The following is an 18,020-nucleotide window of genomic DNA, read 5'->3' as shown; positions in this document are numbered from 1 at the left end:
CCCTCCAAGTACAATGAGATGAGACCACTAATTTAGATCCAATTCATTGAATTAATCAAAGCCTTCCTTTTCACTCCCACTTGATATTTCTACGAATCAAAGGATAAAATCCCACCATTGTTTCAGTGGCAGTAATGAGGACCCCCCTTTGTAGTACCCCGCCTGCTGAGTGAGAGGCTGGGCCTGCAGAATGTGCATGCCCAGGTTCTTTTTTTGTGGCAAATGCTGTGTTCGCAACACCAAGGAAGCATAACAAACTTTGGATAATTTTTTCATAAAGACAAAGAGACAAAATGGAATGAACTTTGGTTTAATGACTTAATAAATGCAAAAAGACAAAATATAGAACATAACACCAAACCTCTTACAGTAACTAATCAAAATCTCTTTCTAATAAACTAAACAGGAAAAAACCTCAACCCTAAAACCTTAAAGCCAATCTAATTTACATCAACTCCTATTTACATCTAACTCTTGCTAGCCCCAGACAACCCCTAATTTGGTCTTTTCTTCTTGGGGTGAGGCTCATCTTCCTTCTGTGGGCAATGGCTTCTCTCATGTCTGTTCCTTTCCTTCATTGTTTCAAACACCCTGGAAGTTAGGAAACAAAGCAGCATTTTGAATTCCTTTATTTTTAATTCAGTAAACATCATTAAACCAAGCTTCAAGATTTCCATTTTTACGAATTTCCATCTTTTGGGGATTTGACATATTCTTAATTTGATAAGCACCATGAAACTGAGCTTTGTTATTTCAACTCTTTCAAATTTCTCTTTCTTTTCAGGACATCATATTTTTAATCTGATTAACTCCATTAAACCAAGTTTTGGTGTTCCTACTTCTATGAACTCTGTCTTGTTGGGCTACAGCAAGGGTTCTGAATGCTGAGGTTTAAATAAGCTGGTTGGGGTTAAAGTGAGTTGTAATGTTGAACACAGCTATGAGAGGTGATCCTCCAACTGCCTTAGAAAAGTTCAGTCTGTTTTAGTCTAAAGCAGCAGGTTTTTAGCAGAAGGAAGAATAAGTTTCACACCGTTTGCATGTCCTACAGGGAAACAGGCCTCCTGCTGAGCGGGGTGGCTGTGGCGGTTTGCAGCATGGACATACAGTGCTGCGGGGCCTTCTTCGGCCTCTCTTCTCCACATCCCCATTCTCCTCCTTGGGAGGGTTTTTGCTCCTCTTTGGTCTGCCCACAGTCTGAAAATCAAAGAGTCTTTATGAATTTTTCCTTCTTTTCAGAAAGCTGGAAATTAGAGTGTCCAGTACAAAAATGTATCGGCCTAAATAAACTCCTCCAAACGCTAAAGAGCTGAGAAAATGCCTGGATTGGGCTGCAAGGATGGGGAGCACACACAGCGCTTGGAAGAAAAACCATCTCATTTCTACTGCCCAAAGTGGTGGGATAAATATGTAATTATCTATATAGCTACTTCTACACTTATCATTTATATCTCTCTATTTATTATCTATTTATATATTTTTTTTCCTCCACAAATGTCTAGGGAACGGGTTAAAAATTCAGTCAAATTACTGAAGATACACAGTTACCCAGTTTCTACCACCCAAAATATTCTCTGTTTCTGCGAACCAAATTCCTGTTTGCTGACAAGAAAAGTTTCACCAGAGCCGCAGCACCAGCAGCTCCTTTTAGGGAGCGTGCTGGGATGCTAGGAAAGATCCCTGAAAATCTGCAGCCTCTAGTTTAACACAACCAGGATTACTCATGTTAGGAAGTAGTGGGGAATTGAAATCAGCGAGGGTGCCAGCACTTCTTGAAAGAAGTCCGTAAGGAGTCAAAGCCCATTTTGGTGATGGCATGGCTTTGTTGGGTCAAAGTTATTCTACAGAAGTCAGTATTTCAAAGCAGCAATGCAATAAAGCCCTGGGCAGCATCTGCTGTGCCTTTCCCAGTGCACAGGGCGATGTGTTCCTGGCAGAGCGGCATCTCACAAACCCTCCCAGCAGGTTTTCTCCCCTTTTCCCAACCTTTTGACCCTCCTTGCATTTCTTGATTTTTTTCCCACTCACCTGAGCAGGAGGGGGAGCAATCCTATGTTCTTTTTTCCAGGAGTAGTAGTACTCCACACACTGTGCCACTGTCTTACTTTGAATCTGTTGTGAGACAACAGAAGGAATCTAAAATGGCAATCTTGTACTGTGCATTGGAGAAAAATTAGAGTAGAGAGTAAAATAGCAAGTAAAAAAGTGGAGCAAAAGGAATAGGAAGTAAAATTAAATAGAGAGGGAATAAAGTAAGTATTATGCAATGTAGTTAAACATGTTATGTCATATAGCAAAACATTTAAGGCACACATCAACAGCAAATCCATCTAGCACGATATTTGTTTTCCCCATTCTCTCCTGTTATCCCACTGCAATGTGCCATGGAAGTGCCAGCACACATACAGGAGAGGTCTGTCTGACAGAAAATAAACCTTCCTGTTCCAAAAAAGCTTGGAAAAAAGGGCTGGAAGGGCAGAATCACACCTTTCACACAGGCAATCAGTGTACCATTTTGTTATTATGTTAATACTTCTAGTATCTGAGAAGAGAGAGACTGAATTCTGGTATTTGGTACCAGAAATAATCAACATTCCATTGTAATTGTCCATTAGGGCAAATAATGTCCAGTGGCTTTACCTCCTTCTGGATGAGATGAAAATCCTTCCCATAGGTGTGAAAAGCCATTTGAAATGACTCCTTCTCATGAGGTGTCCATGTATCAGAGCCTGGCAATAAAAAGCAACAGGTAAATTGATCACTCTACCAATTTGAAACAGATCCCTCTGGTAAAACAGGTCACTTGCAGCTGAAGAGGAATCAGCATCCTTCATTATTCAATTATCGACATCTCTCCTTTGGAAAGCAATGAAGACAAGAACAGGCATTCCCCAGGGAAAAAAGCACAGAAAACAATTAAAACTGAAGGGGTAGATGCTGCTGCTTTCCCTACCCCCGAGGAACATGAGATCTTGTTCTCATGTTACTTTTTTAACAATAAATGCTTGACATGGCAATTAAGTGGACAGCAGTATCTGTCAGCAAAGGAACAAGCTCTACTTCAGTTACCTGCATAATGATAATCAGCCAAGGGATGGCCTTGAGGTATCTGAGGCTGCCCTGACTGGAACATCTCCAGAGCCTCCTGAAGGATTGAGGAGAAAAAGACTTTAGCGTCCCAACCACAAGGAATCAAAAAGGTAAATGCTTTCTTTCAGCTAATTTGCCACTTCAGTGATTCAGTCTGCTGAAGGAAGATTTTGGTTATATTGGTAAAACCTTGTGATTTTGCTCCTCAGTCCCTCGTTTTGCTCCTCAGCCCTTCAGTTCCACTCTCCAATATCATGATTTTGCTCACCAACCCAATGATTTTGCTCATCTTGCATCCAGAATCACCTCAGCCCACACAGGCTTTTGGAAATTTTTCCTCAATCCACACCAAAATGTCTTAGAGAATGCAGATCCCCAGGAGCAAGCTGAGGGGCCACTGCCTCCAGGAGAGGCTTTCCTCCTGCTTGAGCCATCTTGGGCTCTTCCCTGCTGCAGCACCTGGGCTGGCAGAGCCTCTTTGTGGAAACACAGCACATGGCGAGTGCTCCTTCTTAAATCCCTTCTTCAAAGAGCAGGCAGCAAAGGCTGTCCCAGTCCCCAGTCCTTATTAATTCCCTCTCCATTAATTCCCCTATTCATTCCATCCAAATATCTGCTCCTTACCGGAACATTGCCCTGCGCCTCATGCAGGCAGTGTAGGGCAAGCTCCAGGTTAGCTGCTGCCCCAGGAATGCCACTGGAGATGGCCATGTCAAGCAGATCTCTCACTACAAGCACAGTAAAAACGCACAGAAAGTCAGGTTTGGGCAGAAAGGGGAAAAGTTGCATTACAAGGGAGAAGGAAAGCAGAAGAGCTGAAGATAGACTGACAAACATGAAAAGGCCAGGAAGAAAGGCTGAGATGTCCCAAGGAAGTGCTGTCTCTCTCTTAAAAGCAGCTCTGGTAATGATAAGTAGGGATAAATCTCCCCTCTTTCAGAGTTGTTGGCCAGTGACAAATGCCCTTGAGCATAAAAGTTGTTCTTTTTGCTGGTCTACTAAAAGTGAGCAATCTCCTTCCCTCTAACACTACAATGTGGGAAGATGGGAGAGACAAGAAGAGCAGCGAAACATTCAGGAAGCTTCTTTTTTACCAAAAAATGAGGGGTTTTCAAACCCAGGTATCTCAGGGGTGGGAAAAAAGCATGCAGATACCTCTGTCATGCATTTCCATGTCAGAATCAGTGTCCTCCCACGGCTTCCAGACCAGGGATGCGTGTTCTTCATCCTCAGTTGGGGGTCTGGCCTGCAGCTCAGGGAGCTCAGCCTGAAAGTCGCTGCCAACATTGATGTGTCTAAAGGAAGTGGAGGTGAGAAAGGCAAGTGGTGAAGAGAATATCCCATGGACCCATGGGCTTGAACCAATCCCACTTTGACTGTGAAATAGCAGTTCCCTCCTTGCCATTCCCCAGATTTGCTGTCCTTTAATCGCTATGCCAGAACTCACGGCTTAATGCGGACTCTTGCTTTCCTCTTCATTTTCCTTCTCCTTTCCACCTGAAAGAGATCAAAACAATGCTCCAGGTAAAAATCATTCTGCCCACACTGCCCTGTAGACTTCCTTCTCGTCCTCATTGTTGCAAACCACTAGCTATTCTCTCTGAATTCCCCTCAGTTTGGTGTAATTGCTGAGTTTTTCACTTGGAACTTCGGAGGAGAGACCTTATAGCAGTCTGCGGCTTCCCCACGAGGGGAATCGGAGGGCAGGCACTGATCTCTTCTCTCTAGTGACCAGTAATAGGACTGAAGGAGGCTGAGTCAGGGGAGCTATAGGCTGGATATTAGAAAAAGGTTCTTTACCAGAGGGTCGTTGGGCACTGGAACAGGCTCCTCAGGGAAGTGGTCACATCACCAAGCCTGACAGTGCTCAAGAAGCATTTGGACAATACTCTCAGGCACTTGGCATGATTTTGGGGGGTGACTCAATGATCCTTGTGGGTCCCTTCCAACTCAGAAGATTCTGTGATTCTGTTCCTGAGAGGGACTATTCAGGATGGGATTTCACAGCTGCCTCTAACCATGGGGCAGAACCAGCCTCACAGGGATTGAAAAGCATGGAGAAATTTATACAAATATCTATCTAGAAAAGATATTCAATATATGTAAAAAATAAAAAGTCTATATACATATATTAAAATAGAACGTATCTATAATTTATATACAAATATAAATACAAATTTAAATTTTATATAAATATACAAATATAATAATTATTAAAACCAGAACATTTTGGGGGGGTCAAAGCCAGTATTGGAGGACAAGCCCAGTAAAATGGTTGCATCCTATGCACAACAGGAATTGCAAAGGAGAAGTCACATAATTCTGTTTTTTAAAGCTTTGGGTAAGCTGTGGGCAGAGTCAGGGCTTAATGGTATTTGCTGACACAACTCCTGAACCCCTCTGTAATGATAGGATTGTTCTGGGGTAACCACAACGTAGTTTTACTACTTAAAGAGGTACCAAGAACTCGTAATCAGATCATCAGTGGACAAGGATCTGAAACTGCACCATGACATCTCCCTATCTCCTCTGTTGAAATGTCCACATTTCCACTGGAGGCATAATTAAAGTGGACCCCACTTTAATTTATAACCTCTTCTGGGGAAAGCCAGACCATGTTTGTTGTGGTCAGTAGGACAGCCAGCTGGACTCTCCTGCACTTCTGATACCAGTTTAAGGGCAAACAAGGATTTTCTTACCTTTGACAGCCCTGAAGCAATTCTGGGAGCACAGGAGGAGACGAGAATGTTGACCCAGAAGCCAGATCCGGGGCTGAGGCTAGGAGCTGGCTCTTTAGAGAAAGCCCAGGACCAGATCCTGCAGCTGCTGCTCCACCAGCGATCCACCTGTGTTCCACCAACGGCTGCAGGAGCAGGGGACAACAACGGTTGCTGGGGCACAAGCCCAGCATTCCATACAGAACCCCAGGGAACCCAACGGGGATACATAACGGTTGTGCTACCTTTGCTTCTTTTACTTCTTCTATGGCAAGTTTACCTTGAGGACCTTCCCATCAGGGCATGCCTCAGAAGTCCTCTGGACAGGGGAAAGCAGTGCAGGGAAGGCTCTCTGTGTTCTCTGTGCTGCTCTATAAAGTGCCTCCAAGCTGAGCGTGCACAGGATCCTGACTCCATCAAAGAGATGATACCACATTACCTGAACTGGAGAACTAGAAGAACACTTGCAGCTGGGTCTCCTCTGGCTCTGAGATGGTGCGAGTCATTTAGTGAAGAATCAATTCTGAAGCTTTCTCTCTAAGTGGGGGCATTCATCCTGCTCCCTTTCTAAGTTGTCTGGTGCCTAACAATGTTGCAAGTTTTCTCTCCTTTGGGTCACTAAATTGTTCTCTCACCTCAGCACTCATTCCTTGAAACTTGGAGAAACAGGATATTTTTAAGGGGAATTGATGGGGACACAAACATACACACATATGGACACAATACCAGTAATTCCATAGGAAACATTTAATGTGGAATTCCTATTTCTGCCAGCTCTTTGAAGAAGCTTAATGTTCCTCTAAAAACACTATGGGATTCATCTAAGAGATTAACATTAAGAGAATTATTTTTTTAGATTAATAGCCATAAAATTTGTTTTTAATACTTAGGTTCCAGTTATTCCCAAATCCAGCACATTTTACTGCTTTCCTGCCTAATATTAGACAAAAGCAAATCTTACTTTCTTCCCAGTGAGCTTGTTGCACACACAAGAGCAAACTAAGTGGGTAGAGTTCTTAAAAAAGGCCCACTGCAAAGCAGATACTTTGTAGACTCTACAAGTCCCATCTTTTTCTTGCAGAAATCAATGGCTGGAAAAGTAACATCCCTTCAAGCCCAGAGCTCCAGAAAGGGCACAGAACCTGCAAGTGATGAAGGGGCTTTTTCCTCTTCTATCTTTTCCGGACAAGGGATATCCCCAAAACGTAGTCATGAAACTCTGATATTTTCTGCCTGATAAGAAACCTGGGGAAATTATTTTAATTTATTGCTAGTCAAACCAGAGTAGGTTAAGGAAAAATAAAACCAAATCTGAATATCTCTCTCTTGCTGCAGTTGCACCATTTTTTCCCCTCCTTCTTAACTATGTTATTCCAGAGGTACTTCCAGCTTCGTTTGCAATTCAGCCTTGGCCAGCAGCAGGTTTGTCTCGGATCCAGGTGGCACTGGTTCCATCAGACACAGCGAAACTTCTGGCAGCTTCTCAGAGAAGCCAGCTAGGTAGTTCCCCATGTGGAGTGCAATCAAAAGACCATCAGCTCTCATCTTTACTCTAGGGAAACCATGAGCTGTGTTTGTGAGAGCAAGAGCCACCAAAGAAAACTGCAGGGTTTTTAATCAGAAAGCGCTGAAATAATTAAAATAATAAATTAAGACATTGTCCTGTAATCTGCTAAATTACTGAGTAAAATCCAAAATATTTTCCTTGGTGTTGTAACTGTTGGTATTTCCGATGTCACTTTTCTTTATGGAATTTATGGGTTACATGTAATTATTATGCCAATAAATAATTGCAATACTAAATTATGTATTTTATTATTTATCATTTATCATTTAGTATTCCAGTCCATACTTTGTTATGGACCATGGAACCTTCACCAGGCCCATTATTGCAGGATCAAGTCCATCACTGTCATGTTATGTAAGTATATTTGGCATATCTGAGTTTATTTGGGGTGTAAAAGAGTAATAATGTTAAGATGTGGGCTAAGTGAAACTCACAGACTCTTTGTACATTAAAATACCAGAGGAACTTCATTGCCACCCACCTTGTTGCCTGCATGCCAGGGTGCAACTGACACCAGCACAGAGATAGAGATCTCCAGCGGAGCCATGGTTTCATCCTTGAAAGGCGCTCAGCATTTGAGGGGGCATTTTCCATCTCCCACTGCCCCCAGCAACAGCTCCTGAGTGTTAACATTTCTGGTGTCATGCACCATAACACAAAAAAGGGGGATCAGCCATCCAAGGACTTCGGGTCCTTTGCAAATAATTCTTAGGCCTTACAAATTTTTTCTTCATTATATAAAATAGTAATGATAATATGAGCTACTACACCAAATTACATTACTACACCATAATGTAATTTAGAGAGAGCCCAGGGCAGGAATCCTTAGTGTACCAATTCCTTGTCTTTGTTTTTACAAAACTGAACTTGCTATTAGGTAGGAGTGATATTTTTCACTCCTATATTTCACAGCAAAAAACTAGTAAAAAAATCCAGAAACAATAACATTATATGGAAGAAAAAGGCATGGACATTTCTAATACTTTCCACTTCTTTTAATTAGAAAGCCATTTTGTGTAGTTGAGTGAGGACACAGAATAAGGTGGTGGGATTTGGCTATTGGGACCAGAAACTGGACATCATATTCTTAGGATGGTACATTCTTCATATAATATACATAATACAGTTGGGAAGGATTACAGGAAAGTTGAGATTTTTTTCAACAATGAAGGTATGAATTAAAATACTCTAAATCACAGATATAGCATTTTGGCTTAAACAGTAAAGGATGACAGATGACTTCAAAAGTGTAGAGATAATAAGCTTAGATATTTTGGCATTAAATTTCCAAAGAAGGAGGACCTATCTTAATGAAATATGGAATAGCAATTGCTTACTCTCTGGAAATGTGAAAATATTACCAGTGAAATGACCTAGTGAATTCCTCAACTTTAAATGTATAGTTGGATTTTAGCATCTCTTTTTCATGAATCTCTCTTAATCCACAGAATCTTGAAGAACTCTATAAAATAATTAAACAATTCCTAAAAGTTAAATTGTAAGTTAATACACAAAATAGAACAACTGAAAGAATGCTGTGGCAGGACAAATCAGGACAGTGGTGTCACAGAATTCCTAGAGGAAATGTTTCTTCAGAAACACTAATAGAACAGAACTTACTGACCTCAATCCTGTAATGTAGCTCAGGCCAAAACATTCAGTATATTCACTTGCCAACTCTTGCAAGCATAAAACAACATGTAGAATTTAAAAGCACACTACAGGGCACTTTGGGCAATATGGAGTTAACCAATATAAATATAATACGTAGATACTTGCACACATTTACATATAAAGAGATAGAGGAAAAAGATATTTTCACTCAGGCTCAAATTAAACATTGCACAAGTCTTGAAACAAGAGTAAGGATTTATTCATGGCATACAACATTAGATAACATTATATTTTTAATAGGTATATTTAAGGATAACTGTAATAGGAATTTTTAAAAGCAGTCATTTATTAAAAATCCCTTAGAAAGCAAGCTGATAAAACTAATTACCTTATAAAATTTCATATGGAAATCTGCAACATGGAAAGGAAATGGAAATTGTTTTGCATTGTGTTATTTCAATGCTATGGTTTTAAAAGACAAAATTCAAAGTCTCTAAATTTATGAAGTATGGATTGCAAACATGAACCAACAGCAAAAGATTAGAAGGAGCTAATGCAGATCGCAATATCAAAATTAACCGGACAGCACTACTCGCTTCAGTTCAGTACTACTCGCTTCATGGAACATTTTAATCTGTATACAATTTGCTAGTACTGTTGTCCCAGATATCAATGTGAAATGTAAAATTACACAGGCCCTACTTTATACAGGATGTATTGGAGAAGGGAGAGTTCTTGTAAAACTGACACGGAAATGAATTTTGCAACAGCATTCTGGAAAGATATGAGCAGTGAAAAATGGATTATTCAGGGAAAGGTTGTTACAATAAATGAGATACTAGATAATGAAAGCCTTGTTGAGGGTTTTTAGCTGTTAGGGTGGATAAGAAAGGGAGCAACTATGACTGTGTATTACTAACTTTTTGTTTCACTTTATGTTCCATTGCAAATGCTTTACAGAATCACTGAACAAGCTTATCTTTTGGATGGGACATCTATGTGAAACTGCAGTGCTTTTTTTACTCAGTGCATGTAATACTGACTCTCTTGTATTTTTCACGTAAATCTTCATCTGAATTAAAACCCAAATATATTATTTTGCTGACTGTTTTCTCAGTATTTCTGCAACACTCCAATAGATATCCTTTTCCAAAAATAGGAATTGTTTGGTTGTTAAATATTACTCAAATGTTAAGTGCATCTCACAGCACAGGCATGGGCATGAAGTAGAAAGCATACAATTTCTTTAACCTGTTACTGTGAATATTGCAAATCAGAGAAGAAATGTTTTACAATGCAATTACCCTTTTGAATAGAAATTCTGCAAAATCTGTCTGCTTGATTCAAAATTTTGCACTTTCTGTTCTGTATCACATTTGGGTTCTATATTATTCATATTTTCAGTGACTGTAAACATGGATTTTCTTTTGAGTCATACAGCATGAAAAAAATAAGAAATTTGGAGTTACAGGCAGAGCTTTTATCCAAAAATATGAACGCCAAGATTTGAGTCTGAGAATATACTTCTCTGTACATTTTCTAAAAGATGTTTAACAACCTGGTACCATGTTTCAAAATTAGTTTCTTTACACCAATTGGATCACATAGCTTCTGGTGACTTTTGTTTTACTGAGCTTAATGAAAGTGACATCTCATCTGTGAAACCAGTCACACCTACCAAAGGCTAACATAAAAGCATTGGAAAAGAGTTTAGGGTTTTCAAGGCAAATGTGCTTTGTGAACAAAAATAATAGTTTACTATCCCATCTTTTGGTGACCACTTTCAAGTATTTAAACTATGCTGGTAGTCTCTAGATATTGATAGTCTAGGATATTGATAGTGCACTAGCAGATGAAAAATTAAATCTTAATTTCTGCTAAAAATGCCATGAGACTTATCAAAGGATAATATTTAGCACTTTGTAATACCTGGTTATGAGCTACACTCCAGCACTACTTTCAGTAGTTCAAGAAGTTTACAGTTATTTCAGGCTTCTGTTTTAGGTTCATAAATCTTTAATCCATAAATCTTTATTAAAGGAGGGGAAAACTTGATTTGCATGGATTCACAGTATTTTAGTGGTACACACACACTTCTAAATGTTTTTCTTTCTAAGACAATAGAAGCTGGAGCAGAGCACTCTGCATGCGCTGCAGTTCTACCACATGGAAATAATAGTACCATCCAATATTTGAAATTGTTTGGCAACCCAGTTTAATAGACCTGCACTAAGTATGTACTCTGTCTACCACTCTTTATCCACATAAATGCTAACAGTATTATCTGTTTCATCCTTATGGAAAGACTGAAACGAGAATATCCTTGGGAAAACATTCAGTTTCTCAGTGACCAGTGTATTTCAACAAAGACCTGCACGTTTTCTCCCTAACACTTCAGATCTCTGTTTAGTAAAATGACGATTTGACATTTACAATTTCTAAGTTATTCTGAGCTTTGAATTTTCAAGTGTGGCATAGAGCTCGCTGCACATTTATATTTGGGTATTTCACAGGGAGTATTGTTCTGACTTTGCATACTTTTGAAACTACAGAAAAAGCAGTTATCTGTTTTAAATGGGGGATAAAGGGATGTGGCTCTACTAAGAAAATTCTTCCTCATGAATTGCATGTTTTCTTATCATGCAACCTGAATAACTTTAAGCTTTTGAGCTAATAATGCAGGTTTGCTTCCCTTTTATGCAATGCTTCAGAGAGCCAGATTTTTTTTTCAAAGGCAGAAAGATATATAGGATTTTCCCTCAGTTTTGGTATATTTCCAGTGACGTTTGTTTCAACCATTGAATGAACTGACTTTTGGTAACTTAACATGTTAAAGATTTTAATTCTAAGACTTTTGTAAACAAGAGACCAGGGTCACAATAAAATGACTGATCTGGTTCCTTTGTTCTGTTTCTTTCCAGTAATTAGATTTAGTGATATGCCTGCGTCCTTTGCTTTCTCCCACTCCCCACTTTTTAAAACAAATAAGGAATCAGCTCAAAATGGAATCAATGTTGAAATACTTTCCTCCAGAGATCTGCAGTGCTTTGAGGAAACAATACTTTTTGTCTTAAAAGTGTGCACTAAGCTACTGTTGCTGAAAAGAGAGAGCAATTACTACATTTTTACTGTTAAATATATTACTTTTCTATTTGACTTTACATCTGAACAGGCAAAAGTTTAATAAAAATTTTGTTTATGGTTTTTCTTCTACTTCAGAGAAAGCCTAATCTGCATGCTAAAATCTGTCATTTTTTCATATCCATAATTTGTCCCTTCTGAAAAGAAGCCTCCGAAGTGTTTTTTTTAGTTCTGCCAAGACTTTTTATTTTAAGGATATGATTAATAACCTGTTATGAATGTCAAAGGGCAAATTCAAAAGAACAAGTTATTTGTTAAAAAAAAAAAGGTATTTTTATATGAACCCTTGTGAAATAAATCTCTGTCGTTTCAAACTATGCTGTCTCTACAGCTGCGGGCATGAGTAGCTATCAGAAACTTTCAGAGCTATTTTCTGTGTCCGTCTCCATGCTTGCTCAGTGACTGCACACCTTTTAAGTATGCAAGTAAGATACAATTGATCTTTCAAAAGTCAACTGTTAAATGAACGTACTTTACGAAACCCTACAGAAAACTCCCATGAGAACATAAACCATTGAAAAGGAGAACACAAACTCCACATTATATACATGCCGTTAGCTTGTTTTGTTCACAAAAAAAAAGACTGTAGGGATTTTTGAAAGCTATAGTTCCTACGGTTTATTTTATAAAGAGTTGCCATATAATAGAATACATACCTTCTGCTTTAGGTCATGTGCCTATTACATGTGATAGACCACCTCCGTCATTACCCTAAAAAAATTCTAAGGAAAATGTTTGAGCAGAGAAAAACAAGAAAAACACTGTATGCTGTTAAAAAAAAAATTGTCCTACCCAAACTGGGATATGTGGCTACCTAACTCATGGTTATCTGGTTACCTAGCTTATGGTTTACTGTCATCTCTACTCCTTCCAATTGCTCTCATTTCTGGGAATCACTCCTTTTATTAAACCAACATCTGCTTAATTTTCCTTCAACACTGCAACATTCCTATTTAATGTTTAAATTGTTTTTTTATGAATCCTATCACCTTCGCTTCATGTCTGCTATTGGAGCCTTCATAATTACTGCACCACACCATATCTTTCCACCAGCATGGTAATCTGCAAGACGAATTTCACCAGTAGATACTTAGATTTAATAATTATGTTTTTAATAGCAAAGACTTAGCTTCAAACTACAGGTGACTGCCTAAAATTTCCCTTGTTGTCTAAAGCTGTGGTGGCATGAGTGCGGTTGTGCATTGTCATATTGCCTTGGAGTACAAGTTTGAGTAAGTTCAGACGTAAGGGCACTCTTCCAACACTGTTGTTCACTTAGCAAGAGCTATTGATGGAGGTTTTTGGATGGTGAGAAGCCTGATACTCTGCTGCTTTGTGTGCGACCGTTCACTTGTTCATCGTCTTTCCCTGTGGGTCTCCCTGTGGACTGTTCTATTTGGAAGAGCTGGCCTCCCGTTTATATTATCAGACTTCTCATTACTGGCCAGAAAAAAACCTGTCCTTAAAGCACTGCTTCACTGCCAGGACACCATTCAGCACTGCAAAAGCAATACATTAATTTTGCTTTTGGTGGGGCAGTGACTGCAGCAGCAGAGGCATGGATTCTTGCCTGATGACAGCTGTACATGTCCTGACATAGCTGTATGAAGACCCTCTGCACCAGGTATGAGGCTTCTTGTCGACTAATGGTCACATACTGGAGAACAGGCACATGTAGAGATAGAATGACAGCGGGCTACCCCAAGCTAAAAATTCTCAATTGTTGTGCTTTGTGTGAAGAATCTACTTGCACCTGTGCACCAGAATCAGGAGAATCGAAGTGTGAAGAATGCGCTTTGAGCTATTTTATGCAAAGTCCCATATTTGTTCTGCAAAACTCTGTATAGTTGAATTGAAAGCAAAACACCATAATTCCTTTTGTTCTCCATCTTTTATCTTTTTTTTTTCAGAATTCCAGACATTTGAACACCACATTTTTGAATTGTTTTCCAGATCCCAGAATTGCAATTCAATTGCTAATTGGTATTTAATAACTTAATAATTACAACTTAATAATTACATAATGAGGAAAATACAAGTGACTAAAAAGCGCTGCAAAACATAAATAGCCAAAACAGAGACAGCTATTTATGTTCAACTATTTAAGTACAATTTTAAATTGGAAAGGATGAGAGACACATTGAAAAGTTATTTGCCAGGATCATTTGCCTGGAAGGGATCATAGCACAAATTCTGTCCCTGTCTAGACAATTCCCACTGAAGTCTACATGTGTACTTCTTATTGAGGAGTACGTGTATGAGGAGAGGCTGGGGAGGTGTAAGAAGAGGGCTGCAGAAAACAAGCATCTACAGTATAATATATCAAGAGATAATACAGTGGTAGAGGGAGACAGGTGAGACTGAGATCTGCTCACTGACTGAAACAGTTCTTTTATCACTTGCCTTAGCTTCTGCTCTTCCTCCCACTCACAAGTTGGTCTGGGGAACATATACAAGTAGCACAGACTGCTAGTGCTGCTTGGCTTCACTCTACAGTGCTTGGAATGTTCTACCCACTCCCAAATAACATGTGTTTGCTTTGCCACATCTTCCCTCATAATGGTACCTTACTACTCACTGCTCCCACGCACTGGCTTCCATGAAAAATTAGCCATCCTCCTAAAGGTAGCATTTGAGACAGTGTGTGGCTTCAGCCACAGCTGTTGCAACTCTTAAGGCAAGAGGGGGGAAATTGCTGCTGTTCTGTCCCCAGCTAGATGGATAAATAGGTCTTCTTCCAGCAGGAGTAAGTCTTCTTATATGTTATCTTGCTGTCTTGGCCAGTGATTGCTGGACTCTGTAAGTGTGCTTATTCCTACCTTTGCTGTTGATGAGATAGGAAACAGGCAGACAAGTTCAGTCTGGGAGAAAAATGAAGACGCCTTGCTAGGGATACTTATGATGGGACTGCACATTCCTAAAATACAGGCATTCCATATAATGGAAGAAGGGCTCTACTCCTTGGATGAAGACAAGCAATTGGTCTGCAGGAAAATGAAATGGAGGGAAGGATGGTTTGCTGATGATTTACTCTTTGTAGAGTCCCAGAACAGATGGAGTACAGTAGCACCAGCAACCATACAGGAAAATATATTCTTTCCAGCCAAACCTTCATTCATTCATGCATGCATTCATTCATTCATGTTCAGCTCATAGAGAAGCATATATACAGTTGCCAGTGCACACAGCTTCTGGACTCATCACTGAGTCATGGGTGAATATTGGAAAACATGTGATTTAGTTTGCTAAAGGTATACGAATGATTGTGACTAATACTGTAATGTACTTTTGTTGATTGTACAACAACTGCATTTGTATTTTTTGAAGTATTTTACACTTCATAGCAACAAAAAAGTTGAAAGCGTCTTGTTTAGAAGCTATGCTTTTATGATTTGTCCCATTTCCATACCATCATATATCTGACATAATCAGATATCCTTCACATAATGAGAAACTTTTGCATAAATCAGAGCAGCCTGGAAGTAATTACTACTTTCCTTACTGATCCATGAAAAAATCAATTCTTGTGTACATGTAGGATTTTTCCGGACTTACTGACAGGACACCACCATTGTAATGACTGCCAGTATCACAATCATATTAATTACATACACAGAGCTATTAAAAATCATAAAAGTGTTAACATAGTCAGCATTCAAAAAACTCTGAATAGGGTGCCCCACAGTGAGTCTGGATTATTACATTGGGGAAAACCCCACATACCAAAAAGGACAGTTTTATAGCAATTTCTTTTTGTCTGACCTGCTTCAAACTTTTTTTTTCATTTAAATGAAATTTCAAATCACTTCTTGAAAAAGTACATAAAGAAATTCAGGTTTTGAAAATTTTGCATCAATGTAGACTGTTTGCTATCAAGGATACTGGATTTCAGATTTCAACCACGGCTCTAAACCAAAGGAGCTCCTCCCATTTATTTGTGTCATTTGGACAGGTTCTTCAAACTGCACTGTCTGTATTACTGAGGAAGTATTTAAAAAGACTTCTGAACTGTTGAAAATGGTTGAGTAATTCCAAGAGGCCTTTTCGATGCTTCCACGTGGTTCAAAGTCATACCTCACTTACAGCCCCTGCCGAACCTTTGTGCAAGACACCCGAGCAGCCACATGCCTGGAAAGCTAATTTACCATGCCAACAGCAGGAGGGGATGACAGCAAATTCATGCTTCACCAAGTAAACCTCAAACTCGCAGGCTTTCGCACATCCACCTCACTTTGCAGAGCAGAGCGGCTGTCCCGGCCCACTGAGAAGGTGCAGGACAGAGGGTTAGGGAGGCCGAGCTCCTCCTGCCCTGGGCACCGTCCGCAGGTACCGAGCGGCCCCGAGGCACCCAATGGGCCGCCCTGGCCGAGCCCCGTCCCGCTCCCGCTGGCAAGCCCATCCCAGCTGCCAGCCGGGGAGCTCCCGGCTGGCGCTGACAAACGAGGGCGCGGGATAGGGCCCCCCATCGCTCCCCAGCCGGAGCGGCGAGGCTGGACAGCCGCTCGACTGCAGCTCCTCCACACCACAGTGAGTCCTCGGCCCGACAATGGCGCTTCCCGCCCTCCTCCATCCCCGCCCCAAGAATAGCCTCTACCAACCCCTGCTCCTGCTTTGCCTCCTGCCCGCCCCAGGAGCTATTAATGCTATTGCTCCTGCTCCACCTCTTCCTCTCCCTCCGTCCTTCCCTCTCTTCTTCCCTCCCTCTCTTCTCCCCTCCCAGGGCCGTCCTGCCCCGTAACTTCACTTCCGGGGCGGCCATTTTGGGCGGTCCGTGGCTGGTCGGTGCGGCGGCGGGGCGGGCTCGGCCCGGGCCACAGGGCTGTGACAGCGGCGGGGACAGTAGGAGCGACAGCGGTGGGGCGGACACCCGCGCCGGGCAGTGTCGGGGCGCCGCCGCAGGGCCAGAGCCGCCGCCCGGGGACCGCAGCGCCCGCCTGCCCGCGCCATGTCGGACTTCGACAGCAACCCCTTCGCGGACCCGGACCTCAACAACCCCTTCAAGGTGAGGCCGGGGCGGCGGGCGGCCGTGAGGGTTCCTCGATGGGGGGTTGCGCCGAGCCGCGGGCACCCCGCGGGAGGGGGGAGTGAGGGCCCCGTGGGGGTGCGGACAGGGGTCGCTGCCTGAACGGGCCCTAGGGGGGCGGCTCGCTCGGGGCGCCGAGGATAAGCAGCGTTTTCTCAAGTTATGGGTTCCGTGTCTCCTTCTGTAGCTAAAATAACAAGTCGCGTTTCAGGTAGAATATGTTGAAGGGAAAAAAAAAGGCTTGGTTTTTTTGGGGGTTTTGTTTTGTTTTGGGGGTTTTTTTGGTGGGTTTTGGTTTGTTTTTTTTGTTTTCTGGGGGGGTTTTCTTGTTGTTGTTTTTTTTTTGTGGTTTTTTTTTTTTATTCTGACGGTAGCTTTTTGTGTGTATAACGCTACTACAGTCTTTTTTTCTTTCGTCTGATTGACCCAGATAGTTAAGCTTAGTGAGTTTACCGTCTTTTTCCTTTCTAGTCTCCTCCCACCCCTATCAAGCTTACTTATTCCCTTACCTTGTTTCTGGAGCAATCAGGGTACCGATGGCTGGACGTGATTTCTAACCTGCATCTCAAAAATGGTGTGTTTTAATGAATTATAAAGATTTTAGGTTTTGCACTACTGACTTGTCATACAACTGCGACTTCTTTCTTCACTCACTGTTCTGGCTTCAACTGTGAAAATGAGCCGACCTCCCTCGATGCTTCCCCTCCCGATCTTCCTTTATTATTTAAATCCAGTTCTGCTAGCATATTGAGCTACTTACTTTGGTAATGTCACTGAAATTTTGCCGACACTTTAAAGCACACACATAGTATATGGCAGTGAGTTTAGGATGTCAGCTGGAATAATCAGACTTTTAAAAAATTGGTCT

At 41.1% G+C, this 18,020-nt stretch overlaps 2 protein-coding genes across 2 annotated transcripts in view; one reads left to right on the top strand and one right to left on the bottom strand.

Moving 5' to 3' along the window:
• Positions 1-315: 315 nt before the first annotated feature.
• Positions 316-7,319, bottom strand: LOC116780518 (zinc finger protein 541-like). Its single transcript, XM_032675638.1, has 10 exons — positions 7,191-7,319; positions 5,790-5,981; positions 4,538-4,587; positions 4,246-4,385; positions 3,715-3,818; positions 3,070-3,145; positions 2,641-2,729; positions 2,029-2,112; positions 1,034-1,197; positions 316-591 (listed from the first exon to the last, which is right to left on the bottom strand). Exons 1-10 carry the CDS (start codon positions 7,317-7,319, stop codon positions 495-497), a joined length of 1,125 nt encoding a protein of 374 aa, XP_032531529.1. The 3' UTR covers positions 316-494.
• A 9,545-nt stretch (positions 7,320-16,864) lies between these two features.
• SCAMP1 (secretory carrier membrane protein 1) overlaps positions 16,865-18,020 on the top strand; it is a 41,872-nt gene continuing 40,716 nt past the window's right edge. The window contains exon 1 of the mRNA XM_032676002.1: positions 16,865-17,131. Within this exon, the coding sequence (XP_032531893.1) occupies positions 17,075-17,131 (57 nt within the window). The 5' untranslated portion in view covers positions 16,865-17,074. The remainder of the gene's footprint in view (positions 17,132-18,020) is intronic.

Source organism: Chiroxiphia lanceolata, chromosome Z, assembly GCF_009829145.1.
Source record: "Chiroxiphia lanceolata isolate bChiLan1 chromosome Z, bChiLan1.pri, whole genome shotgun sequence".
NCBI classification, from domain to species: Eukaryota; Metazoa; Chordata; class Aves; order Passeriformes; family Pipridae; genus Chiroxiphia; species Chiroxiphia lanceolata.
The sequence above is the reverse complement of the archived record's forward strand: the minus strand, read 5'-3'. Positions and strand labels throughout refer to the sequence as shown.

Bases quoted from the DNA above. Each gene is read 5' to 3' on its own strand.
- LOC116780518 (XM_032675638.1), bottom strand. From the start codon at position 7,319: ATGGGGAACTACCTAGCTGGCTTCTCTGAGAAGCTGCCAGAAGTTTCG. The intron at 4,386-4,537 runs GTGAGTTCTGGC...CACTTCCTTTAG, and splicing joins GCAAGAGTCCGCATTAAGCC to ACACATCAATGTTGGCAGCG. The intron at 1,198-2,028 runs GTGAGTGGGAAA...TTTGATTTTCAG, and splicing joins TTGCTCCCCCTCCTGCTCAG to ACTGTGGGCAGACCAAAGAG.